The 26,952-nt window shown below is 35.2% G+C and overlaps 1 protein-coding gene across 1 annotated transcript; it reads right to left on the bottom strand.

Annotated features, from left to right (window-relative positions):
- Nucleotides 1-24,897, bottom strand: LOC136811964 (uncharacterized protein C8orf34-like). Its single transcript, XM_067068568.1, has 18 exons — nt 24,677-24,897; nt 23,928-24,014; nt 18,171-18,264; nt 17,606-17,770; nt 16,956-17,099; nt 11,165-11,223; nt 10,013-10,164; nt 8,963-9,035; nt 6,973-7,054; nt 6,398-6,474; nt 5,738-5,799; nt 4,996-5,063; nt 4,432-4,469; nt 3,897-3,942; nt 3,264-3,312; nt 2,532-2,646; nt 1,410-1,641; nt 1-787 (listed from the first exon to the last, which is right to left on the bottom strand). Exons 1-18 carry the CDS (start codon nt 24,740-24,742, stop codon nt 720-722), a joined length of 1,677 nt encoding a protein of 558 aa, XP_066924669.1. The 5' UTR covers nt 24,743-24,897; the 3' UTR covers nt 1-719.
- Nucleotides 24,898-26,952: the final 2,055 nt, after the last annotated feature.

Below are 26,952 nucleotides of genomic sequence, written 5' to 3'. Positions count from 1 at the left end.
TTGTGTATAACATTTTTTCAAAGAAAGCAAAACAAATTTATGTACAATATTTACAAAACCAACAACAAAAAAATACAATAATGATTTTTAAAAAGTTGCAATAAATAAATTAATACTAAAAATTTAAAGAGATACCTTTGCTAAGTTGACTTTAACCCCCCCTAAAAGATAACTGTTTTTTCCATCTTGGTACAAATGTACGCGTTTTGTTATTACTACTGAGGTTAAGCATACCAGGATAATCACGACGACGGAGGAAAAATGTAAAAGGCTAGTGAAAATACGAAATTTAATTGGTTGAAACTCACTAGCCTGTTATATTTTCGTTCGTCGTCGTGATTTTGCCGATTTACTTAACTTCACTACTATTACATCCTAGTTTATAAGAACATCGTAAAAACATGAACATCTGAGAACATCTGAGCCAGTCTGAGAATTTAGAAAAATAGCCAAATTTGCTCAAAATGATCTGTCTCATGAGAAGTTTTCAAGCATTCAGCTAAATATTAGGTTGGGGTTATAACGTTTTTTGGAAATTTACCCCCCGGACATTATGAATTATGACCACCCGGAAAACAGATCTGAGCATTCATAATTACCCCTAAACAGAGCAAGTTTGCCCCCAAAAGAAGGCAAATTTTCCAGATTTTTCACTACCCCCCGGACAAAATATCCAATATATCTCCACAAAGATTCAAGGAAGTGTCAATATTTTCTGCTTAAGGAGAGTCAGAATCATTTTGCATGGCATCTTTGAGTTTAAAACCGACACTTGTTGCACGCTTCCCTAAAATTAGAAAAGAATATAGTTTTGGTTTTAAAGTCTAGCTCAATACAATCTGTACAATCATAGGATAATGCACCATCAAATATTAGGCCTCTTATTTTTTTTCCCAAAAATGTGACATATATGGCCGTATTTTTAATAGGCCATGGTACAATTCAATATAATCTGTAACGGACACAATACACTGTAAGTTCTGATAGAGTTCGAATGAAATGTTGGTTTTGCGCTTGTTATAAAGATATTCAAGAGTGCAATATTTATCAGCTTGAAAAAATTCAAAAACATACGGAAAATGAAGATGAAAAACTTTTTTGTATAATTGTGACCACCATTCTCTATTATAACGTCATCACTGTGAAAAAGTTTTCAAAAAAAATACAGCTTCGAAGAATTCTTTTTCGATGATTCTTTCAGCTAATCAGTGATACAATTTGGACTGTATCTTTCCATTGAAATATCATTTTTGAGAATTTTTTAACAGACTAAGATTAAAGAGTCACTTCTGTGAAAATGATAATTGTAACACAGTGATATTGAAGAAGCTGATTTCTATCTTTTTCATTTTTCATCTTCATTTCCCGACTATTTGGGAATAATTATTTTAAACTATTTTAGAATTCACCTTTAGAGGAAGATGATTTCATGGCTGGTGCTATGGTTTCATCATCGCTGTTCGAATCTAAAACTTGTTGTTTCCATGCTTGTTTACTGGATGGTTTGTGTGGTGAAGACAGATGTTTTGATGGTGATTTGTTGGTTACGGATTTCTTTGGTGAGCTTGCACGCACGCCTCTGGCAAACACATTCTCACTGACCGCTGTTGATGATGGCGCAACACCGAATGTTACGTGAGACTGAAAAAATACAGAATGGAAGATTTGTACACCCCTGTCTCCCCGGCCCTAGTGGAAGTTTTTCCCTCAGTGAGGATGAAAATTCTTTTTTGAAAGCCCAATGGGGATAGATATTTTATTGTGGGGATAAAATTAAAGTCAATTTCCTAGTGAGGCTGAAATTCCAGGGTATTTTCAGTGGGGCTGGGGTTCCACTGGGTCTATGACACAGGGGTGTATATTTCTCGTCTAAGTGATTTGACACATAATATAATCGCTACACGCCCCAACTAAGGAAAAAATGTTACTTTTGACTAAAGTCTTAGTTTTATTCAGATTTTCAATTGGATAAGGCCTTAAAGTAAGTAAGTCTGCGACCGCAGTCGGAAACGACCCGAAGGCTCCTCTTTCGATCGCTATCTACCTGAAGGTAGGGGAGGGCGCCACTCTTTCTCCCTTGATCGTATCATTTACCCTTGATCCTTCTCTTAATGCTGATTATCTAGCAGAGAGGCATCAAGTACCATTTTGGAAATCTTTGGTATGACCCGGCTGGGCGAGTTGAACCCACAACCTTGCACACCGTAGCCGGATGCTCTACCACTGCACTACGGTCGCTTGGATAAGACCTTAAAATACCTATAGGGCTACATACACTACACAATATATTGTCAGGCAATATATTGATGATATATTGCTGAGTGCCGGCAATATATTGAAAATGTGTCCGCAATATATTGTCAGCTCGATTTTCAATATTCCAACAATATAGAGGGATTATTTACAGAGAGAAAATTCCCTTTTTATAATAGATCACCTGTTATTTACTTCGTACAATACGGTCCGAAAACGATATTGCCAAATATTGTTCGTCAATATATTGTGTAGTCTAAGTAGCCTTTAAATCTCACCTCGTCATCAGAGAGTACCGGCGTGACAAATTGTTTTGTTTTCTTTCGTAACGGACTGTTTCCATCGAAAAAATCTGATTTCACCGATTTCTCCTCGAACGTTTTGAATGTTGTCCTGATGAAAAGAATGAGATATGGAAGTTTTTAGATTACAAAGCAAACCGTGGTAATCGTTAGTCGTGCTTGGTTCGAATCCCAGTGTAGAAATATAATGACTTTTTAACTTCCGTCCTTCGGCTCGTGCAAATTATTAGCAGATTAAGTATCGGAGATATTCTATGGCTACGGTTGCGGGGCTGCCCATGCGGGTCGTCACCAAAGGCGACATGTCGTTGTCTACTTTGCTCTGTACGGGAAAAAAACACCAAAAAACCGTATAAGCAAAGTCGACATAATGCCGTACGTCAAATATCGAATAAACTTTACCCACCATTACTTACCTTACTCGCCATTTCCCTCGCCACTGTGACCGTAGCCGTAGAGAATTCCAGATACATAATCTCGCTACTATTTTTCCTTTGTTGCTCGTGATTCATCGTTGATTGCACTCCGAACCATACGATTACTAGTACTAATAGTTTAACCTCAAAGAGACGCTTTATGCTCAAGTGCCTAAAAACGTTACAGGCCGATACATAAATCTTCCGAAAATTTTTTTTTCAACTTTACCAGAGTATTAAGATTTTCTTCACTAGATCATGATCAAATTATATTAGGCTATAGATTATGTACCTGCTGTTGTTAGCTTTCGATGGTTTTCTTTCTTCGATTATTTGAGTCTCTAAAGGGTAGACGAAGAAAACTAATATACAAGCATTCTATAGTTATTATATTTAGGTATAACTATCAATTCTTTCTGTAATTCGAACTGTTCACATGCAGTTGAAAAGTAGTTTATAATGCTCTCTATAGTTCAAATTCTTCTCTAATTCGATGAAAAGGCTTGAAGATCGAATAAGAGAGACAACTGTAGCATATCGTGGTTTTAAGATCAGACACAATTGAAAGTTAGATTTAGTGCAGCTTGCCGGTGAGCGTGGTGTTACAGTGGAGTCTCTACAACTCGAATAAATTTGTTCAAGTTATTGGGTGGCCTTTCTAATTCAGATTTATTTATGTCGGCAAAAAATTCTGGGTTCCATAGTGCAGTAAGCATTTTTACGTCGGCAAAAGCTAAATTTACATGGGCAATAGCCGGATGCCGACGTGAATTAGAATGGCTGATGGAGTAAGGTGTATAATACATGTTAACTGAAGGGACCAGAAAACATGTTCGAGTTAAGAAGATAATCGAGTTATAGAGGTTCGATTTAAAGAGACTCTACTGTATATTATAAAGTATAAAGAATATGAGAATTTACCAACCGTCATCCGAATCTGATATAACTGGCCATTTTGGACGAAAGGGTTTCTAGAAGAAGGAACGTGTATTTAAAAATGATATTATTTTATATGATATAGAAATGTTGCCATTATCGAGGATAATAATAACTCAAAATTTGTGCCCTTAAAACGGCGCGGGAGTGGAAGAAATCTGTTCTTTCTTTTGTTTAAAAATGCTGTGCAAAAGATTGGTAGGAGATGCTTTAACCTTTAATTTGATTCACTGTATTTGAAAAACCTCATAAAAATCATAAAAGATAATAAACATGCAGGACTCTACATCTGTTTTATGAGATGCTTAAACCTTTCGATGAAAAAAAGAGAAACGGAGTTTAAACTCCGCCAACATCTATCAAAAGTTTAGACTATTTTGACGATAGTGAGTTTTCTACGCAGTGAACACAATGCATATAAAAATAATAAAATTTGGTTTTGGTAAGATACTGAATATCAAAAAATATAATCAACAGTATGTAAAAACTTCAGATTAATTGCTATTATAAAGAATTTATCTTACCGACGTGTCAATTTGTGATATACTTTCGATGTCGCCGTCTGTGGAAGAATGAAACAAGTTGTTTATTTTTTATTCATATTATGCTTTACATAGCGACCGCAGTGCAATGGTAGAGCATATAACTAATGTGCGCAAGGTTGTGGGTTCAATCCCTGGCCGGGTCATACCAAAGATTCACAAAATGGTAATTGATGCCTCTCTGCTTGATGCTTAGCAAATAAGAGAAGGATCAAGGGTAAGTGGAGAAATCCAGGGAGAAAGAGTGGCGCCCTCCCCTACCTTCGGTTAGATATCTACCGAAAGATGAGCCTTCGGTCACCCTCGACTGCGGTCGCAGACTTACTTAAATAAGGACTAAGTTGCACTAAAAGAAATTTTTTTGGAAAAGCTGGGTAAAGTCAAAAATTATGAGAAGTTCATTTGGAAAAGTTCTCAAGGAAAAACTGTCTCGTAAATCTTTCCATGCAAGAATCCTAGGAAACTTAAAAATAACTTTTGGTTATGGTTTTAAGAGGTTAGCGGATATGGAAAATCAAGAAAAAACAATATAAAAAAATCACATACCACTAACATAAGAATCTTCGCGACGTATAGACGACGAATGGACTGTTGAAACGTCATTACCGAGTATCCTGGAAGAATGGAGGATGAGATAATTATCATTCTACGAAGGTTCCAAGACACCTAAGAATTTAGGTGACCCCTAGAATTTAGGCGGACCCTAATATGAAAGATATCCTAAGTTTGAGAAACTAAGAAAATTTGAAAAAAAGGTATCTTCAGAAGTGCTATAATCTCATTCATTGTTAAGCACAATTAAATGCAACATATAAGCCTGTTGACAAAAAAGCCCAAAAGATATTACAATTTCACTTTTAAAACTTTTATTAATGTGAAAAATCTTTTAGCCATCATAATTAATTCCCTGTGGCCGAATTAACACAATAACTTAGAATTTAGCCCCCCTTTGTAGTTTGAATAAATATAGGTGACCCCTAGCTGAGTAGGTGGCCCCTGACCTAAAGTTATTTCTTGGTACCAGTTGTTGTGGAATATTTTAGCCCCCCCCCCCGGTCAGGGGAGCTGAAGCTATGTAAACGGCTGACCTTTTCAAATCTTACACTGGTCCCCTAAACTTCATTTTTTCCAAGATTTCTTTTGCTTACATACTTTTAAATTGGGTTAAAAGAGATGCTTATCTTAAGTTTCCGACACCCCTAAACAGCTGACTTTTTTAAAATAATATTTTAGTGGTCCCTATAATAGGTACACGGACTTTGATCCGAGAAATTTCTTCAAAACTTACTTTGCACACCTTGAACACATCCCGACTGTAACGTTTGCTGATTGAGTATTGGAAAGAGGTCTCTACAAAAATAATGAAATTAATTTGTACGAATTGTAATTTGTACTTTATAGACAAAAATAGTCATATTTTACGTGGATAGATTGTTTATGCAGGGTCAACGGCCAACGGCTCGGATATCTACGAGCTCAAAAGAACATTGGGAGAAGCGGGGATTCGAAAAGGGAAAACCCTGGTTTTAGGTGCTAGCACCTTGTCCACTCGGCCATTGCATCAACATTATTTTGTCCTTTTTTTACCTAAAGCCCAAAGCTGTTATGAACGGCATTTTGTCCAACCTTAGCGAGTCATTATTTCTCATTTGCCGAAACTTCTGTGGAAAGGTGCGAAAATCTCATTAAATTTTTCTAACTGAATAACGAAGGTGATTTAGGGAATCTATGCATTTTTCGTCTTTAATATTGAAAACTCCCAGAGAAAACCTGAAGACTCCTTTTTCGATAGCAACTACCCGAAAGAATGGGAGAGCGCCCTTTACCCAATGGGCACGCAACGTCTTATGTACATTCAATGGACAGCTTTAAGACCTTTGGACGTCCTAGAAACGTACATTATACGTTCAAAAGACGTTTGTGCCCATTGGGTAGGGTACATACATACCTGTAAAGAATTATGTTTGTATCCAGCTCCTTTAGATTGTTTGGTCACCCCTTCACCTTCAAGGTCTGCTATATTCTCTGCAAGAAAAAGGTTTAAAAAGTGATTTATCCGTGGTTCAAGAAAAGTAATCAAACTTTGATGTTTAAAGATATTCTCCCGGGGAGGGGTGGTACTTAGGTAAAATGGGTGTCGGGTATGTGCCAGCCATAAAGGTCTCATTTTTACACCCTCGAAAGTTTTTCTAAGGGTTACACAAAAACAATTCAGGGTCCAAAATTCACGAAAATCGAAATTTCCCTCTCCTAAAGGGTCTTGATTTTCAAAAATTTGGACCAAAATTGAGTTTTCTCCCTCCAAGGGCCGATTTTTTGGCTCGGACGTATCCGTCACCTCGCAAACCTTCCGGGGGTTATTCTTTTTCATGATATAGGAAAAGAAGGCGGGCCATTTCCCGATTATTTCTCCCATGATTTCTTGCATTAAGAATTACAGCCTCTAGAAAGTGGTCTGTTGAAGTCAAAATACAACCAAAAGAGGGGTTTGAACTCTAAATGAGCTTGGAGAAAATCATTTACCAATAATATCGATAGCTTCATCATCCGTCGATTCCATTCGATCACCTTTGCACGATTGATTCGATTCGTTCGATAACAGTGTCTAGAGAGAGAGAAAAATCATAGTTATTTTATATGTGTATTTAGGAATAAGGGCTTAAAAAGGGTAAAAGGTTATGATTTAGTATGGTTAGGACATTTTTAGTAATCTTCGAAAGAAATTTCTAAAAGTTCATTTTAGACATTGGTTAACAAGTTGTTTTTTGACAAGATGTACCTTAAGTGTATTAAATTCTGCGTGAATTAATTTTTACGATTTTCGCAGATTTTGGCCCTTTCCGCGAAATCTAGTCCTCGAGAAATATTTGAATTTTGGTCCCTAAAACCACTACTATGGAAATTGAAAGAAATAAGGTGAAAAAGAGGCTTTAATCAACTTGTTAGATTCTCAATCTGCGAAAAAAAAACTCCACGCGGAAATTAATTACTTTACTTAAAATGGGACTTTTTACAAATTCGGGTTTTACTGAAAATATCGCCATCCATCACCGCAGCGACCCCGAAAGCTCGCTCGTCACTTGACATCGGTCGATATTTTATAGTTCTGCCCTTGTTAGTCGGTTGGTAGTGCATGCTTGACCCTCTCTAATTCGATTTTCTAGCGTATCGAATCGAAGAACAAAAAATAAAAACAAGCAACATGCTGAATGGACCTACCTGATGATGAAAGTTAGATAGCAATGCGAAAAGAAAAATGAAAAAAATCAGTCAGAAAATATAGCGTTTAGCGAAAATACACAACACAATAAATTCATCATTGATTGTTGATGGGAGGAGAGGGAAGGGTTGTAGGGAAAAAATAAATAGGAAGTTCTGGTCGCAAAAATCAGTTTTGTTGACAATTGAATCATGCTTGATGGTGAGCATTGTTATCAATAATGTTTTTGTGTGAAAAACATAGACATGAAGGAAAAAATCCGATGAAAATCTGCAAAAACGGCGATTTCCGGCATTTTCAACCGGAAAAAATATTTTCTCAAAAATCAAACTCGGCCATTTTTTGAGCATTGCGAATACGCATCTTTCTGCAAAAAATCAGAAAAAACTAAAAATGAAAATTCGAGAAGAAGTCAAAAAACCGCTTTTTCCGACATATTTCCGGCATTTTCGACCGGAAAAAATTGTTTTTCGAAAATCGGGCTCCGTCACATTTTAGGTATTGTCATATTGCATCAGTGTGCAAAACTTCATAAAAATATGTAAAGTACAGCCCGAGAAATTCAAGAAATACTGTTTTTCCGGCGAAAATAGGTCGTTCCGGCGACTTTTAAAATAGTTCCGGCTTCAAAAATCAATTTTATTGAAAATTGAAACATGCTCGATGGTGGGCATTGCTATTAATAATGTTTTTGAATGAAAAAACAACCAATTATATGGAAAAAGTCCAGTGAAAATCCATAAAACGGCGATTTCCGGCATATTTCAGACATTTTCGGCCGGAAAAATTTTTTTCTCAAAAATCGGACTAGGCCATGTTTTGGGCATTGCTAATACGCATCTTTGAGCAAAAAATCAGAAAAAACTAATGATAAAATCTCGAGAAAAGCTGGTAACAGACGGACGGACGAACGAACGAACGAACGGACGGACGAACATCGGTTAATTTATAGGACCTCTACCCCACCGGGGTAGGTCCAAAAAACAAATTGCTGTGTCAGTCGCAAAAAAATCAGTCACGCCTGATTAGAAAACTGCCTTTGTTACTCTCCACCAAAATTAGTTCCTTTAAAGGTAGACACGGTTGACGCTCTCACATTCGACGTTCTGCTATTCGATACGATCCATTATACGATAATAAAGTCCCCGTTGACAAGAAACTCTCATAAGTGACGCTCTACTATTCCATACACTCCCTTATTCGATGAAAATCTAATTCCTCTAGAAAATCGAATTAAAGAGGGTCAAGTCGAGTTAGAGAGCGTCAAAGGTAAATCGTTGAAATAATACGTACCTGTAACTTCTGTTTTTGCATGTTGGCTTTCTTTTTTGATGAGTGTCTTTTCACTTTTGAATATCCATGAGGACTGAAAAAAAATATCAGAATAACATCAATGAGACCATATCGTTTGAAAGAATTCCATACAAATAATCTAAGGTCCCGTATAAACGTTCCCACCCGGTTATTAATTTTCGGATCCCACGTTCTTATTAGGACCCCCCCCCCCCCCCGTTTATTTATTTTTGAAAATATTTCAGCTATCACAAGCTGAATCGCTCTAAATAGCCTGTTTTTAGCTTATAATTACCGTATTTGGGGGTTTTTGGAGGTACAATTTTGGACCCCCTCCCCGTTTATTAGATTTTGAAAAAATTTCGACCCCCCTTTTATTTGGACCCCCTACTATTCAGGACCTTAGAGTAGGGCATGCAAACTATTTCGAGCAGTATTATTTTCCTGATTTTTTGCTGGCTTTTCACCAAGTTGTAAGCAAGGCCTTTGACCGCAGACGGAGGTGCATCGAAAGCTCCCTTTTCTATTGCTGTCTAGACTAAGACAGGGTAGGACTCCAATCTTTCTCCCTCGATTGCTCCACTTGGTAATTTTTGTATTTACTATTTTCAATTTCTAATAATAAAAAAATTGTGACTTTTCAATCCACGTGTGCTTCTATAATATTCAAGGCGATTTCCAGTGTTAATATAAGGGATTCAAAGTCAAATTATTGCATGCCGTTCCTTCCATTTTTATTCAGAAAATAAGGGCAAAAATGACAAAGACCTATGCAAGTCCCCAAGTTTTATTTTTTGGTCATGGAGCTAAGGCTGATGGAGGGGGTTTGACCTTTTGATGGGGGGGGGGGGGTAAAAAGCTGGATGAAACCATGAACTTTAAACTACAATTCGCCTCAGCTTCTACCTTGGCTAGCACACAACGTTGTTTCAACGTTAATATAACGTTATATGGACGTTGTGAACGTTAGATAAACGTTGAAACAACATTGTGTGCCTGCTGGATACCTTGGCGTTAAGAAAAAGTGACAGTAGACGGAATTCAACTCACCTTAAAGTCATTCGTCCATTTTGATCAATGTTATTATTGTTATTGTTATTTTTGTTACTATTGAGCATAATTTCCTCGTCAGCAATACTATTAGTGGATGAGGTCGAGGCTGTTTTTGTTGTTTTCTTTCCGGTTGTGAATGGTTGGCGATCCTGTTTAAAAGGAAAAGATAAGCTGGAATAATACGTCCAGTTGCTGGCTTTTTGATACAAAATATTTCATAAAACTGTAACAATGTAGTATACATCAGTGTTGCAACCAGATTTGGTTAATCTGGACGAAAAGTCTAAAATGCGACTCCAATTTACGACGTTTTTATATAAGAACAAGCCTTAAGCTTTAAAAACGTTCTAAGAACATTTTAAGACTCCGCAAAATTTCAAACATGCAATTTCTAAGGAAATTATGCTAAAATACTAAAAAATGTTGAAAATAAGGAAGCTTTAAGAATATTTTTAAGCTTAAAGTTAAGAGCCTCTGAAAGCTTAAAAACTTTTAGACTTTCTTATAAAAAAACTGGTTTGAAGAAAAACCAACAGATATCCAGCCAAACTTTCATTGATCAGATATCAAAAATTAGTTTGCTTCAAAACTTTTGGATGTTCTTATAAAAAAACGAATAAGGCAATAAATTCTACTCGATGGTTTCAAACCAGCAAATAAAAAAAAATAAAAAACCAATATCCAAGAAAACCTCGAATAAATTTTTTGTTTATTTATCGGTTGTCATTATTTATGACAGGTTTGATTCCTTCCTTTCGCCGTCCGTAAATTAATTCAATATAGATATGATCTCATTTCGACAATTTTTTCACAAGTTCCTTCCAAAATATTATAACTGTCATAATATTCTTAATTGCTATGATATTGGTCTCTTCCAAAGAAAAACTTTCATAGGGGATGGGAAATATATTCTCCACGGTAATGAAAAAAATGTGGGGAAAACCGTCCGTATGTGGTAACTTTAGTGTCTAGGGGTTCGAATTGATATTTTTTTTTTGTATAATTTTTTAAAAACGAAAGTGAAAAATTCCAAGATGGCAATATCCTCTACCTTGACTATAACACCTTCAAAATTATCAGAAGGTAAAATTCAGCCAGAAGTAAAATCTAGTCTAACTTAATAAAGAAATTAAAAAAATGTCGATATACCTTTTTGGAAATGCGGTTCTTGTTGAGTGTGTCTTGTTGTTGCTTCCAGTCTATTTTCTCTGAAAAATAGACAAGTTGAATCAGGGTGGATAAAGAATACACGCTTTTTATTTATAAGAACACTAGGCTCAATTTTGGCGGAAACCTAAGAAAAAATTAAGAATTATACAAGCCTCATATTTCAGATATGGCTACGAAATTTTGAGTTTTTGAGGGCTCCGCTGGTGGGGCCTGGCCTCCCTCCCACCACACGACTGCTACGAAAATGCAGCTATCTTCCGTCCAGCGAATCAAAATAAGCAGTTTAGAACATATCAATAACATTTACGGCTAAGATCAATCTTTACTAATACAGAAATTCCGGTGATGACTTTCAAGCGGATTAACTTGAAAATCCCATAAAATTCCTTACAAATACTTAAACTTTTTACTGTAATAAAAAAATCGTTTATCATGCATATATTATGTTCTACAAAAACAACCCCTTCTGCTAAATAATTTTACCCTTAAAAATGATGGTCTCGACTCTCCCTTATTTTCATTAAAAAACGTGCAAACTCACGCTGTCTAACGGATATGGTTCAAGTTACAGACAAGAAATAAACAAAAACGTTTAACCCTTTAACTGCCGATGTCGGCATATGCCGACATGAACGCTTTTCATTTCTTTGCCGCAGTTTTTTTTTTGAACTAGATTTCATTAAATAGCATAGTTGAGTAATTAAAATATTATTTCAAAGATGCTTTTCATAATTATACATTTTTTAACTCAAAGTAAACACATATTTATATTTCTGATATTTTTCAGAAAATAAAGCTAAATGTGATGGTAAACTCCGTGGTCGCTCATGTCGGCATATGCCGACATCTGGCAAATAGGTCGCACCTTCATTTTTCCCGTGACAAATAGGCCGAACCTTAAAAAATACGCACGGTAGTTAAAGGGTTTAAGACATTTTGCAACATCAAAAGTGAGATTTTCTTTAACTCGAACCTCTTCAACTCAAATCCCCCCTTAACTCGAAGAAGCTTTATGGTCCTTTCAGTTAATAATACCTTTATAAACTCTACTTCGTAACTCAAAATTTCCTTTAAGTCTGCCCTAAGTGACTAAACTTTGGCTTGGTGATTAATATAAGGGCCGACTAATAATTAAGGCCGACTAAGTTTTGGCCAATAAGGTAGGCTATTTTACGGTCGAAGTGCATCATGGGTAATCAGGTTTGACCCCCCCATTGCACTCCCCGTTGGCTGTACACAAAAACATGCAAAGTTTTAGACCGACGGCGAAACGTGGTGGTCCTATTCAGGACTGCATCACATCAATGAATTACGTCAAACGATCAAAAACATATAACGACCAGTAGCGTGGTGGCAGGGGGGCAGAAAGACAAAGGGAACATAAAGACGCCCCTGATTACTTATTTCGGCGCCCCTTCGCTCTTTTAGACCTTAGAAAAGACAGTTTTCGGCCAAAAAGAGAGAAAATACCCCAAAATTTTTGTTAAAAAGATATACTTTTCGTAGGGGGCGCAAAAATCTAAATTGCCTCCCCAGTTTGCCCAAATTTTAGTCGATCCACCACGCTACTGATAACGACGATCCTGTAAGCTGCCAACATCCCTTTTAATTCATTTGGTTATAAGGGTTGAGTTGAAAGGGATACAAAAGACACGCCCTATCAGCAATTTTTGCTAAAAGTAAACTTTTTACGAATGGAATAGTTCATGTCACCTAAATTTCAGTAATTTTCTGTCACAAAGTCATGATTAGCTTTCCTATTCCTGTTGATGACCAAAATAAAAAAAAGGCTGTTTTAAAGTTTGCAGAGCCAAAAATTGCAAAGCGTTTACTCGCATTTCTTACAACAAAAACTGTTCCAAGGATGCAAACAACCTAACGATTAACTACTCTCTTACAAGAGTTTCCTATATAAACAGCCAGCAAAGAGTAAAAAAAACACATTTCTTATCGAATTTTTATTGTCACCGCAATTAAAACATTTAAAGTGTATGGTATTATGTCTGAAGTTTATTTCACACATTGAACGCTATTAAAGCCCTCAGGGGGGGGGGCTAGATTTTCGACGTGGCGGGGTTTGATGAGGTCCAAACAAAAAATCAATAATGTTCCCTTAGAGAAAATAATTGTGATGTTTTTTACCCTTCCTTCAAGATATCGAACTGTGATCCAAAAAGAAGATGTTTTATTTGTTCAATGGGCTATTCCAGAAATAGTCTGTACCCCCTATATTGATGAGGTGTGACCTCCAGGGTGGTCTGGAAAATAAAAAAACCAGGATGGTCTGGTTTTTCGAGTGTAAAAACCCAGGGTGGTCAGTAAAATGAGGTGGAAAATCCAGGGTGTTCCTGAAAAATTGAACAAATAAACCAGGGGGGATTACCTTTCCTATAAAAGACCACCTCAATGAGGCATAGGATGTAAAATTTTTTTCTGAAATAGCCCATTTGTTCATGGTCCCATGTATAATATGCCTTCTCTACAGGAACCTCTCTTCACAAAACCAAAAGAACTTCTAATAAAACCACCATAAAAAATTATATCAAATTATGTTATTGAAGGTAGAGAGTCTATTACCGTGAGTCTCTAATTATGGATTATTAACCGAAAAGCCGGTCTCTCTGGCAAAATATCGACCGAGTTCGCGACGTATTGGAACGAGAGAAGCGAGGTCCAATACGAATGAACGAGGTCGATATTTTGCAAGAGAGACAGGCTTCTGAGGTTAATAATCCATTTATAGCCCTGCAAAAATAAAATAATAAAAGTAATTGACATTTTAATGATGTCAATTTCATAACTGGTCACTATGGAGAAATCTTGACCGGCCACGTGACATTAATCATCCAATCAGTTTTCTTAAAAATGATTGACAGTTGTATTGCAGGGCTATAACACCCTGCATGGAAGTGTTTGAGATTCGAACACAGTCTATTGCGGTGCAAGTCTGTGATCGAAGCCTTCACACTATCATTCGGCAGAATGTTAGTGAGACACAATGATAGCCTTATCCAGATGGTAAGTGAACGTATTATACCGAGTTTATCGTCCTACATCTGCAATTTGAGCTTTACTAACCTCGTTCGACATTATATTACACGTATATATTACATAAGAATCGATGACCTATACATCTATTTTTCATACAAAAATAAAAATAAAATTTTTCTCAGGAAACAAGATACGCTGAAATATAAGATAACGGGTTCAAGAACCCAACTAAACACTATAATCTCTGTCAAGTACCGTAGCTATCGGGGCCCCCAAATAATAATTTGAGGAATTGTTCTTTTATCAGATATTGGATAAATTACTGATTTTCCATTCGATATCTTCAAATTACATTTCATTTGGAGTGGACCATCTTGAACCTAAATTTTCGAAAAAGAAAACTATGGTGAAAGATTTAATAACAGAAGCCAGAAGCTGCTTTTGGTTCATTTTGAAATTTATGTCCTAAAGCAGCTTCTGTCATATTAAATCTTTTACTCAAGAAGAATTGATTTTTTTAAAACTATGGTAGGTAAAGCTTAGCCAAAGGTCAGTGCTTTTAAACCTATATAAATACACGTTTTTTTTTATAAGAAAGTCAAAAATTTTCGAAGCCTTCGGATGTTCTTAGTTTTTGGGATTTGAAGCCTAAAAATGTTCTTAAAATGTTCTTATTTTCAGCATTTTTTGAGCATTTTGATGTAATTTCTTAAGAAAATGCATGTTTTTAAGTCTCCAAAGCCTTAGAATGTTCTTAGAATGTTCTTAAATTTTTGGGCCTCGAAGCCTTATGTTCTAATATAGTTTCTAGTTTGTTCTTATAAAAAAAAACGTATATATGACAGCATTTCCATTAGCGAAAAATTCGACTTTCCTGTGAGCGTTTGAGTTGTAATAAATTCTACAAAAATTTTCAGAAACCAAAATAAACGTACAGCATATCAATAAAACCATTTACACAAAAGTATGCAATAAAGAAATAAGTATACAATACATCGTGTGTGTAGTAAAGTGCTAGAGAGAGAAAAAAAGTGCCACTGAAATAATTTTTTGTGTTTGCAATATTATTCTTTAAAACGTTGTAAAATCAACATTACGTCATTTTTCTTTGCTTTAACATGACCTTATTGCGTCATGTGACCTACACACTCTCATCCTCTAGAAAAAATGAAGCCACATATTTTCCATCCAAAACGTGTGTTTTTCACCGATTGAACGTATAATCCATCGCCAGATTTCGACAATATGCCGTGTTAAAACAAAGAAAATGCTATATATCATCCGCCATACCAAGACTACACGTTTTCTTATAAGGAAAACATTTATAATAAGGAACTCGAGGCTGAAAATGGTCCAAAAAATAAGGTATTGTTAAGGAACTGCTCAGGCTGAGGATAAGAAAACAAGTTTTAAGGAATCCAATTTTTGCGAATCCAAACTCAGCAGCTAATGTAAATAAGGAACTCGATAAGGAACATTGAGGCTGAAATTCTCTGTAAAAACAAAGAACTCCAGGCTCAGAGCAAGGTTCCTTATAAAAAAAAGACGTGCAGTGCAAATCTTTTAAAGCTTTGCTTTTTCTTGCTTGAGAAAGGAGTCGATTCCTCTCTAGCGTTTCGGGCTTTAAACTCAAAGAGTTCAACAAAAACTATAAACATTCATCATACAATCCACTTTGAATATCTGTTGCTTCTTCTTACACAACTACTGGTAACATAAATCCACTCAAGAAAAGAGTCTTTCGAAGCTCGATTCTTCTGGAGCATTATGTTGACAATATTGTCAAGGAATTATTTTTCTCGATAAATAGCAAATTATACGTCTATTTAAAAAGGTAATAACAACGCAAATTATCTTTTTAATGCCTTTTTGCTCTCTTCAATAACATGGATTAATATTTTGCCTAATAGCAAAATAATAGCAAAATTATACAGTGAAGTCTCTCTAACTCAATCCTCTAAAACTCGAACAAGTCGTATACACTTTTTTTTATAAGAACATCTAAAATTTTTGAAGCCTTCGGATGTTCTTAAAAACATGTTCTCATTTTCACCATTTTTTGAGCAATTGTGTCCATTTTCCCAAGAAATTGGGTATTTTCTGCCTTATGTTCTTGTATAGTTTGTTCTTATAAAAAAACGTGTAGTCTCTTCAGTTAACGATACATTATAAAACCTACTCCATAACTCGAAATCTCCTTCCTGCTCGAGATATGGAGACTCTGCTGAACGTGTATGGCTCGGAAAAACGTTGTGAATTTTAGTAAGCCCGTTTTAGTGATAAATTTCATTCACCCACACTAAACTCTGCAGCATAATAACAGGTTGTGGTACTACAGACTTTTGACCCGCCTGGGTTTCATACAAACGCTGTATTGTAAGTGACATTTACCGCAAGAATTTGAAAAATATAAAATGTTAAAACAAAGAAAGCGCTAAATTCAATCCTTCATCTACGTAGAATGTGGCACAAATTTTAAAAGTTTTACTTTAAGATTGAAGATTCACCTCAAGATTTCTACTCTGTACAAATTCCGCGTGTAACGTAGCGTACGAAAACAAATTTTGAAACTTCTGTAGAGATCGGCTCTGTTTACGGACATCTAGCTTTTGGATATAAACTCAATTTACATACCTGTGCACTTTTTCTTACTTGTGCTAGGTTGAAGATTCAGCTCAAACCTTCTACTCTGCACCCCTGTATCTCGCGTAAACCATAGCGAGGTACGGCAATGAATTTGAAACTACCACAGATATCTAGGAGTGAACTGATTACATACCTGTGCTTGGACTAGCACTCGTGGTTACAGGCAATGACTTTGATAATGGATTACGATCAGCGCCAACAAGATGTTTGTTTGTATTTTGCTCAAAAATTTCATCGACGCCGTGAACTTTAGTCTCGCCGTCCCACGGTTCTTTGTCTGTAGTAAAAAGGTAGGGAAAGATTTTTAAGTATAAATTATAATTGATATAAATGATAATTATAGCACAATGATTGAAGAAGTTGATTTTCTTCTTCTTCATTTTTAATCTTTATTTTCCGATCTTTTTTGATTTTTTAATAACAATATTCCACTCCTGTTTGTCTTTTCAACGAGCACAAAATCGCTACTTAATTCAAATTCTATCAAAAGTCATCGAGGTTTGAAAAAACACTGCCAGCTAATTTGAAATAGACTTCAGTACTATTGCTCCAGTCGAAATCGCAAGGTGAACCTAATTCGATCAAATTAGAGATTATAAAACCATCTGACAATGACGTCATCTTTCTTTGGCAATGCCGAGAATATATGATTTTCAAATTCTGTGAGGGAGCTTGGGTGCAGCTGCACCCTGTCGGTATCGCAGAATATCGTGTATTTTGCTGACCGGTCCAAAGTTTATCATACCTCTTGTGCAATTAAGATGACCAATAATATAAATTTACCTTTCCTAGATTTCGAAGACTTTAATGATGTCCCTTTAGAGTTCGTTTGCCATGGTTTCTCGTAATTTCGATCTTTCGATTGGCGCATGTTGTCTTCACTATAAACCGATTCATTATCGATGCGACCGTAAGATGATGTCACTGCTTTACTGCCTGGGATAACCACTAAAACATGAAGAAAATCGTATTTATAATGCTTTCGCGCAGAGGCCTACAACATGGGGGGAGGAGGATTAAATCCCGTCCCGAGTTCCAGAGCCCCATGGATAACCGACTTAAAAAAGATTTAACCCCCTGGACATCCAAGTGGATAGAGTGGATAGAAGGGCTTAAGATATCCAAGCATTTTGTCCTGTACCCCCTGGATATCCAAGCATTTTGTCCTGTACCCCCTGGATATCAAGAAATCCTTTCTTGTACCCCCTGGATATCCTCTCCCTTTTATAGGGTCCTAACCCCTGGATATCTAGATAGCACTGTACCCCTGGACGTCCGATATTCCTATCAGGGGGGGACGGGATATTTCTGGAATGCCCATCGAAGTCAATATAAGCTCGTTGATTACCTTGAGGGTCATTGTTATATTTCTTTGGTATTGATGAACCAGTCAGTCCCATTCCTCTTGTTGTTGATGTCGGTGATAAGGGACTATCTACATTCTAATGTAATGAGAAAAGCCTGTTATCGCTACTGCATGTAGAAGTAAAATTGAATAACCTTCCCAAAAACTGTTTGGACATACCAAAGGTTTAAAATGATTAGACTAAGGCGCTCGGTTGGAGAGGATTGAGTTCTTGGTTCAATCCATGAGGTGTGAGGCAGGTTTTCAGTTTTCTGATCCAGAAGTACATAAATAAATTCATATTTACAATCAAAGACTAATCAATTTCCTAAAAGTTTTTGTATTATGCTACATGTATTTTTTAACAACATTTATATTCCAAGGTCAACTATCCAACTTTTCGTAATTTATATAAAAAGGAATTTTGTTAATCTAGTCTTGTACAGCTGATGATTGTTTTAACATGAAACTTAAAGTACTGTGAAGCAAATTGTGTATTTTTTTCTGAAAATTGAAGTTTTCTCTCTGTTAGATACTGTTAAACTCCTTGACGTTCTCAAAAAGCTAAAAAATCGCATTTTCAAAAGATTTTCCAATGGGCTTTTCCAGAAAAACCCGTGCACCACCTGTTGAGGAGGTCCATTTGTTCCATTCCAAATGGGAATGATTTGAAATGCAGTGGAATTCCATAGCAGTAGAAAAGAATCCGTCAAAAATAAGTGGAATTCCATGGGAGTAATGATTGAAAATCTGTAAAAATTCGGAATTCCAGAGGGGTATGATCCAAAAATTGGCTGGAATTCCAAAGGGTAGTTCACAAAAGGTTGGAGCTCCTCAACAGGGGTTGTACGGTTTTTTTCTGGAAAAGCCCAATGCTTAATAAAATTTGAATCGAATTATCTCGGCTTTGGTGATAGGTAAACCCTTAATGTTTGATACCGTTAGAAAAATCTTTCAAAGCTCTATCTTTTCAGCGTGCCAGATTTTTTATGCTTGTTTACGGTCGTCCACCAAAATCAGAAACTAACCGTCTCCATCGCAGAAAAACACACATAAACTCTCTACTAAAGAGAGAGATTCCACCTGTAAAATTACCTCTTTTAAGAGAACATTTTGTTTCGAGTAGAAGAAGAAAAGACATTGATATCACAGCGGAATATTAATTTATCTATCAATTTCCTCTCTAAAGCGGGAAATGTTACTGATTAGCCATATTACGTTATAAGCTCATTAAGACAATATAGATATTTTGAGAGAATGAAATCGAAAGTGATTATAATATGTATTTTATGCTAACTGTGTCACGATTTTAAAGTACATGCTTGACGCTCTCTATAATTCGATCTTCAAGGGGAATTGGATTTTAATCGAATAAGGGAGCTTATCCAGGCTTATCGAATAAGGGAGCGTCGTTTAAGAGTTTCTTGTTGACGGGGACTGTAAATTTCATCGAATAAGGAAGCCTTATCGAATAGTAGAACGTCGAATTAGAGAGCGTCAACTGTACATGCTTGACAGAAACAGCAGCGAAGACATAAAAAAAACGTCAGAATAACTTCTAACATTATCAAAAAAAGCAGGGCTTAAACAACATCCTGTTCTAGTTGTGATAAACAAACCCAGCATCTCCAGAAATCTCTGAAAGTTTATTGCTGGAGAGCTACTTTATACGCAAGATACACTCTGATACGTGAGATCAGTACCGGCTAAGGGCTCGAGAAAAAAACCATAGAATCAAAACGACAACTGAAAAATGCTACAATTTAAGAAAAATCCACAAAATTCCACGTTTTCCGATAAACGTTGTCGCGATGAAGTTGTGTTTTGACATTACATTAAATTAAAACAGCGTGACTACACACACAGAGATGGTGGACAAAAAACAGGATTCAAAATAACGATGAAAAAGGTCGAGCATCTAACGTTATTTGTTAGCACACCGAAACCTATCTTTTAAATTACGCTATCGTCTAAAGATGAATTACTGCACCTTTTTTTATAGGAACAAACTATATAAGAACAAGGCTTCTACGGCCAAAATATTAAGAACAATGTAAGAACATTTTAATAACATTTTTAGGCTTAAAACTCAAAAAGTTATGAACGAGGATGAAAAGAAATAAGCTCAAAGCGAGGGAAAATTCGCATTATGTTTTGACCAAACTCAACTGCCCCTATTCTTTTGTATATGCCATACGCCTGGTATTAACTCTGTGTATATATTTCCCACTTTTACTACCCGTCTACACCAGTCTTTGGGAGATTATTTTAAAGTCTTATAACGTTTTCAAAATGTTTGTAATTCCTCAATGCTTTTAAGGACTTTAACTAAAAGCAAGAAGCAAAAAAACTCATGCTCTTTACTCCTAAAGGTCTTCTCAAGTTCTTGAAGTATTCTCAAATTTAAGTTTCTGTCCTCTTCAATATCTCTGTGTCCTTATATAAAAAATATTACAGATAAAGTTAAGCAAAACTATATTCCACCATACTTTAGAACTGTGATGATCACCTGCATTTATGTTATATTCAAGCAGACCTATTGATTGTTCATAAAAATATCATCAGATTAAAAAATAGGGAACTTAACAAATTTTCTTCTAACATCTCTCAAGGAATAAATCAGCTTCTATAAAAAATCTTATGTATAGTACTAGACCATAGCTTGAATACCTGTGTATGATGTATTTACATGTTAATAATGAATTTAAAGACGACAAGTAAACCCATATTTGATTCCATTTGATTGATTAATTATCAAAAAACCATTCAATGACATGGCATAAACATTTTTTTATAAGAGCATCCAAAATTTTTGAAGTATTCGGACGTTTTTAAGTTTTTGAGTTTGAAGCCTAAAAATATTCTTAACCTGTTCTTATTTCTTAACATTTTGAGAGTGTTTTTGTCCATTTTCCTAAGAAATCGGGTGTTTTCGAGTCTGTAAAGCCTTATAATGTTCTTAACTCGTTCTTAAGATTTTGGCTATCCAAGTCTTATGTTTTTATTTAGTTTATTTCTTACACAAAAGCATTCTGTAAGCATTTCTTATAGGAACTTTATATAGGTTTGAGTATTCTTATACTTAACTTCTTATAATAACTATCACATATATATATAGAGAGAGAAGGAAGTCAGGTTGCTAGACTATCTTAATTTAGACAACCGACAATATCCGCTGATTTTGTATAATTTGCTTACAATATCTTTGGATTTAAAGTCGCGACAAAAATTGGCAAAGATTTCCCGTCCAGCATTCTCGTTAAATTTCACTAAAGCGAAAGTGGACGAACCTTTACAAGTCAGAAAAAGATTTTTAGAAATGTGTGGATACCCCATGGAAAATGACAAAATTTGCAAAAGAACCCTTTTTTATGAATTTTTTTTCATACCTTAAAAGTGAGGGTAGATGAACTAAAATCAGTCTGTACCCCCTGGAAATTTTAGGTCAAGATTAAAAACCAAACTTTTACTTTATATGATTCGGTCTCAAGTAGAACCTCTTCTTCATAAAAATAAAAATCTTATCCCTTCGTCGCGTTCTAGAAGAAGCTAGAAATTTCAATGTCGACGCCATACCAGTATTTGTTGGATTTCAATTCAGTTGATCGCGATAAAATGTTTGATATCCTCTAACTATAAGGCTTTCCAACAAAAATCATTAAAAAAGTTATCACGCTTCCGTTTAGGCTTGTAGACGCTCTCAAAGATTACTAAATGCTTTCAGAATCGGCTGCAAATTCTATAGGTCAATACATTTCTCAGCAGGGGGGGTCAAGTAGTTAATCCAGCGAATCTAAAAACAAATTCTTCAGTCCTTCTGAAAGCATTGAAACTTTTTCTCCAGATCCAAAGTTAAAGAAGATTGACGATTACAAATATCCAGGATCCTACATTTCCTCAACGAGATAAAAAAGTTTTTAAGAATCACGAAGTGCATACAACAAAAATACAGAAAAAATATACATCCCGAAGGTAAACGTTTTTAAATTAAACAGACATAGAACATATTATCCTTCTTTGAAAAAATAACTCTACGAATTGTATGCGAGACTTCTAAGAAGAGTTAAAAAAATCTCGGCGCGATCATTCCGCCAAAAACCGCAGTCGAAAGACAAAGATGACCCTATCATCTTTTAAAGAAATGTGCTTAGCAACAGTTTTGCTCAAAACCTCTAAACATAAAGTGTTTGCACTATGAATTTCATTAATTAACAAGCAACATGCTGAATGGACCTACCTAATGATTAACATCAGATGAAAATAAGAAAAAAGTGACAATAATTGTACAAAAATTCAGAATGGAAAAATAAAGCTTGTGTGTTGAATAATGTAAAATGGTAAAAAGGAATATCCCCAAATACGAAAATCACTTAAACCATTCAGGCCAAAAAAACCTTTTAAGCTGTTTTTGGCCCAAATTTGCCCAAAAAAAATTTCCTTAAAAATCTGGCTCCATCACATTTTGGGCATTGCCATTTTGCATCATTGTGCAAAAAATGAGAAAAAAATAATGAGTCAACTTTGAGAAAAGCTATATTTTCTTATTTGGTTAAAGGGAATTTCCCCAAAATACGAAAATCCGTTTTTTAAGGCGAATAAGAATTTTCCGGGAAAAATCACTTCAGCCATTCGTTAGAGAATCTTGCCCTCCATCTTTGTACAAAAAATCAGAAAAAAGTAATGACAGGATTTTGCACAAAGTCCAAAAAACCCTATTTTTAGGTAGTTTTTGGCCCAAATTTGCCCAAATAAATTTTTTCTCAAAAATCGGGCTCCGTCACGTTCTGGGCATTGCCATTTTGCATCATTGTGCAAAAAATCAGAAAAAACTAATGAGCCAATCCTGAGAAAAGCTGGTAACAGACGGACGGACGGACGGACGGACGAACGGACGAACGGACATGGGTTAATTTATAGAACCTCCACCGGGGTACCCGGAGGTAGGTCCAAAAATCAATCATTCTTAACACGTTTTGTAAAGGCTCACTCTGTGAAAAATGTTTTTTCTATTTTCAAAACTTCTTTCAAGAAAAAGTATCCCACAGAATTTTTAAAGATTTTAAAAAGTTTTCAATTTCTTCTTCAAACTTGACGTCAGAGTCAGATATTATCTCAGTTGATAAATAGGTCTCGCGAAACGGAACTGAAAAGCGGCGTCAGACAATGATTCATCAAGCCTGTAAAACTCTTCTTCTTTCTTCTTAAAGAAACGGACTAGTTTTCTCACTTTTAACACGCCTTGTGGTCGCTGACCTTTAAAAACTCTGGAAAAAGTTGCATTCACCATCTTTAATCGGATTTTTTTTGAAAGTGGTACACGCTTAGAAGTAATAACAGTGTTAAAATTTAATACTAAACGGTGCAACATCATCAAAGGTATTCGAGGGAAAGTAGATCCAGCGCTCTCGATGCATTTATATCACTATGAGTAGTGCTACCATTAGGGTACCACTTTCCAAATAAACCCCGATCAAAGATTTGGCTTGGCCAAGATTGAAAAACTCCTTCAGGGTGTATATAAAGCTCAGTACGTGCAGTAAAATACCCGCTCCTTACCCCAGCGCCTCTCTAAATAAATAATTACTGGCTATCCCTTGGGACAAGCTGGAGTTTTTACAAGCTCTTATTTGATTTGGTTGGTCGTTAAGATGTAATAAAAGAATCTTATTACTTTTTCTAAAGAACGCGTCATCTCTATCACTTTAAATGAACAATTGGTGAAGTATCTTGTAAAAACTCCAAGGCATCTCTATCCCTTACCTTCTTTTTGTAACGTTTTTGAAGCAATTTGATTAAGAACGACATTGGATCATTTGGCATTTCTTTGATAACAGTTGCCATCATATCCTGAAACAGGTAGGGGAAAATACACTTTTTTGACCCTAGCCGCGCGAGCATTTCTTTTGTCCGTTTTACCACCCTAAAACCGTTCCAGTCTTTTTTCCCCTTAAAACAATAGAAAAACTGTAACGAAAGAATTGGATGTAGTTTAGGGTGGTAAATTAAATAATAAAGCGGCAAGCGCCTGACCACGCGACTACGATCGAAAAAGAACAAAAGTAGAAAATGAACTAGGGTACCTTAAAAGAAAAATCAGAAAAAAAAAGACAAAATATTTCGGTAAATGAAGAAATTCTGTCCAACGAAAAACCTTTCAGGTCAACTTCAAGAGAGTTTTGAGAAAATTTTCACAAAAACTAGGAAGTTTTCCCTGTGGCGATGACGTGAGTAATGATGCCAATTTATGTTTGTTGCACACTTAAATTGGATTTATTAAATATTTCAAAAGTTATCAAAAAATTGTCCTTTAGGGGAGGGGGTGTAAAGAGGAAAGAGGAGCCTTTGTGTCGCCTCCGACTGCGGTTGCAGACTTACTATACTTAAAGAGGCCACAGTATACACGAAGGGTTAAGACATTCTCCGTATCAATTAGAATTAGTTAGAAGCTATTACTGTTAACCTCTACATATAAGCCTTCTGTATATAAAGCAAAAAATAACGATTTTTACCTCAAAAAGTTTTCCAATTCCATGGCGATCCAAATAAGACTGGACAAGTCTTTGATTAGATGTCATGTTGTTCAATTCTCTTTATATAAAAATCCAATTTTTTTCTTCCAAATCTCAAACCAAAATATTGATCTAATTAATTCAAGAAAACTTTGATGGGATCCTCTCTCAAAATAAGAAACAAAATGTTTTATTTCCAATTTTGCTTTTATATTTCTTATAAATCTATAATGATAACAGAATGTAAATAAAAGGTTATTGATAAAACAAAACAAAGTTTTCCAACACAAACAACATTGTCTACACATGTTTTTTTATAAGAACAAACTATAAAAGAAGACAAGGCTTTGATGGCCAAAATAATTATTAAGAGTAAGTTAAGAAAACTTTTATTTTCTAGGAAAATGAGCAAATACTTACAAAATGGTGAAAATAAGAACATGAAGAGCCTGCTTTTTTAAGAGCAGGGTAGGTCCAATAGTTTGAAACTTGGGATTTTTTTCATTTTTAGGTATGTTTAATGTAATGTAATATAATTAATAAGTACAATGAACTTATTAAAAGCCCAGAATATTTTCGTCTGAAAATCATAAAAGCGGATTTATGCCAACAATGGCTGATAATGGCGAATTCATGCCAATTTGAAGTTTTTGACATTTTCAGGTATTTTACTTTAAAAATTTAGAATTAGAACCTTGCTTTCTCTATCAAAATGAGGAAATGGTTTGTTATTCTAAAACTATGGCTGGTTAACAATAGAATTTTCAAAGAAAATCAAAATCTTCAAAATGGTAGCTACAGTAGTGCCACAAAAACACTACAGATTTCATTTTAGGGTTATTTTAGAGCCATCTGACCTGTCCCAGGGAAGTTTGTTCCTGCTCAAGATAGTAATTGCTGATAAGTCAGTATCTTTCATATCAAAACCATGAAACTAGGTGAAAAAAAATTGTCATAAATGTGCTCTTTTTGGTCAAAACGGCTTTTTTCAATTTTTTGACTAGAGCTGACCTGATTCTATTGCATCCAGTAATTGGTAGTTAGAAAATTAATTTGATCTGAAAATCATGATTCCTCATCACATTCCAGAAGGGTTTTTAGAGAAATCAAATATGGTACTCTTTGATAACGTTTAATAGAGGCTGAAAATTCACTTAAAGGTAACTTCTAACTCCACTCTGACCCCTTATTTTTGTTTAAAAATTAACTTAAAGTACATTTTTTGCTTAAAGTCTTGCCCAAAATGAGTGCTAATTTTTTCAAGTGCAATGTCCAAAAATGTCAAAACTTAAAATTGGCATAAATCCACCATTATCGTCTGGCTCTTAAGAGCTTTTCTAACTTGAAACTCAAAACGTTAATAACATCCAAATGCTTCAAAAATTTTGGTTGTTCTTATAAAAAACGTTGTATTTTAATGAAAACAACAAATCATTGCCTTTCAAGAAGGTACCTCACATTTTTCAAAAAATTTTTCAAGAAATTCAAGAAAACAAACTGAAAAACTTAAAAAAATATGACGAAAAGCCTGTATAGTACCGTATCAGTGTTACTTTGAATAAACGTCCCCATTGAGGAAAATTTTTTAATAACCCCCCTTCAAATGAACGCCCCACCCCCCCTAGAATGAACATCTTCCCTCTAGGAGGAGTGTTTATTTGAAACAAGTAGCTGTAAGGAAGAAAAGCATTGAATGAATCCTTGGAAGATGGTAATTGTATAGCTGTATTCTTTTAGTGTTCAAACTGATTTTAAGCAAAATAAGGTTCCCATATTACTTTTATTTCATAAAGTGACATTGGTTCAAAATTATTTAGTAAACATCCCCTTTTTTTAAATGTCCCTATAAACACCCTTCCTAAAATCCCAAAAATCTAATTTACGCATGGGGCGTTTATTCCAAGTAATACCGTACTCAAAAAATATATATCCCACCATATTGTACTTGGTACTGTGCAATAACTGTTATATTACTTTTACTAAAGTTTAAAAAAATACCCCTGAAAAAATTGAACTGTTTCTGAAAGGTTCTTCGTACACGTCGTTTGATAAGAATAACAAACTTTATAAAAACGCATAGTAAAAATTTAAGTACAAGTAAAGAACATTGCAAGGCTTTGTATCCAATTTCTTAGGAGATTGCACAAAAAAACCTCATAAAAATGACAAAACTATTTTCAGAAAGTTATTAACAATACAGTTTCTTAAACAAATTTCTGATGTCCACAACCTTATTTTTTTATCACGCCCCGATGTTGGCATAAAAGCTTATTTTA

The sequence above is a fragment of the Clytia hemisphaerica genome, unplaced genomic scaffold, assembly GCF_902728285.1.
Source record: "Clytia hemisphaerica strain Z4C2 unplaced genomic scaffold, Clytia hemisphaerica genome assembly, whole genome shotgun sequence".
NCBI lineage: Eukaryota > Metazoa > Cnidaria > Hydrozoa > Leptothecata > Clytiidae > Clytia > Clytia hemisphaerica.
Note: the sequence above shows the minus strand (reverse complement) of the source record. Positions and strands in the feature narration are given on the sequence as shown.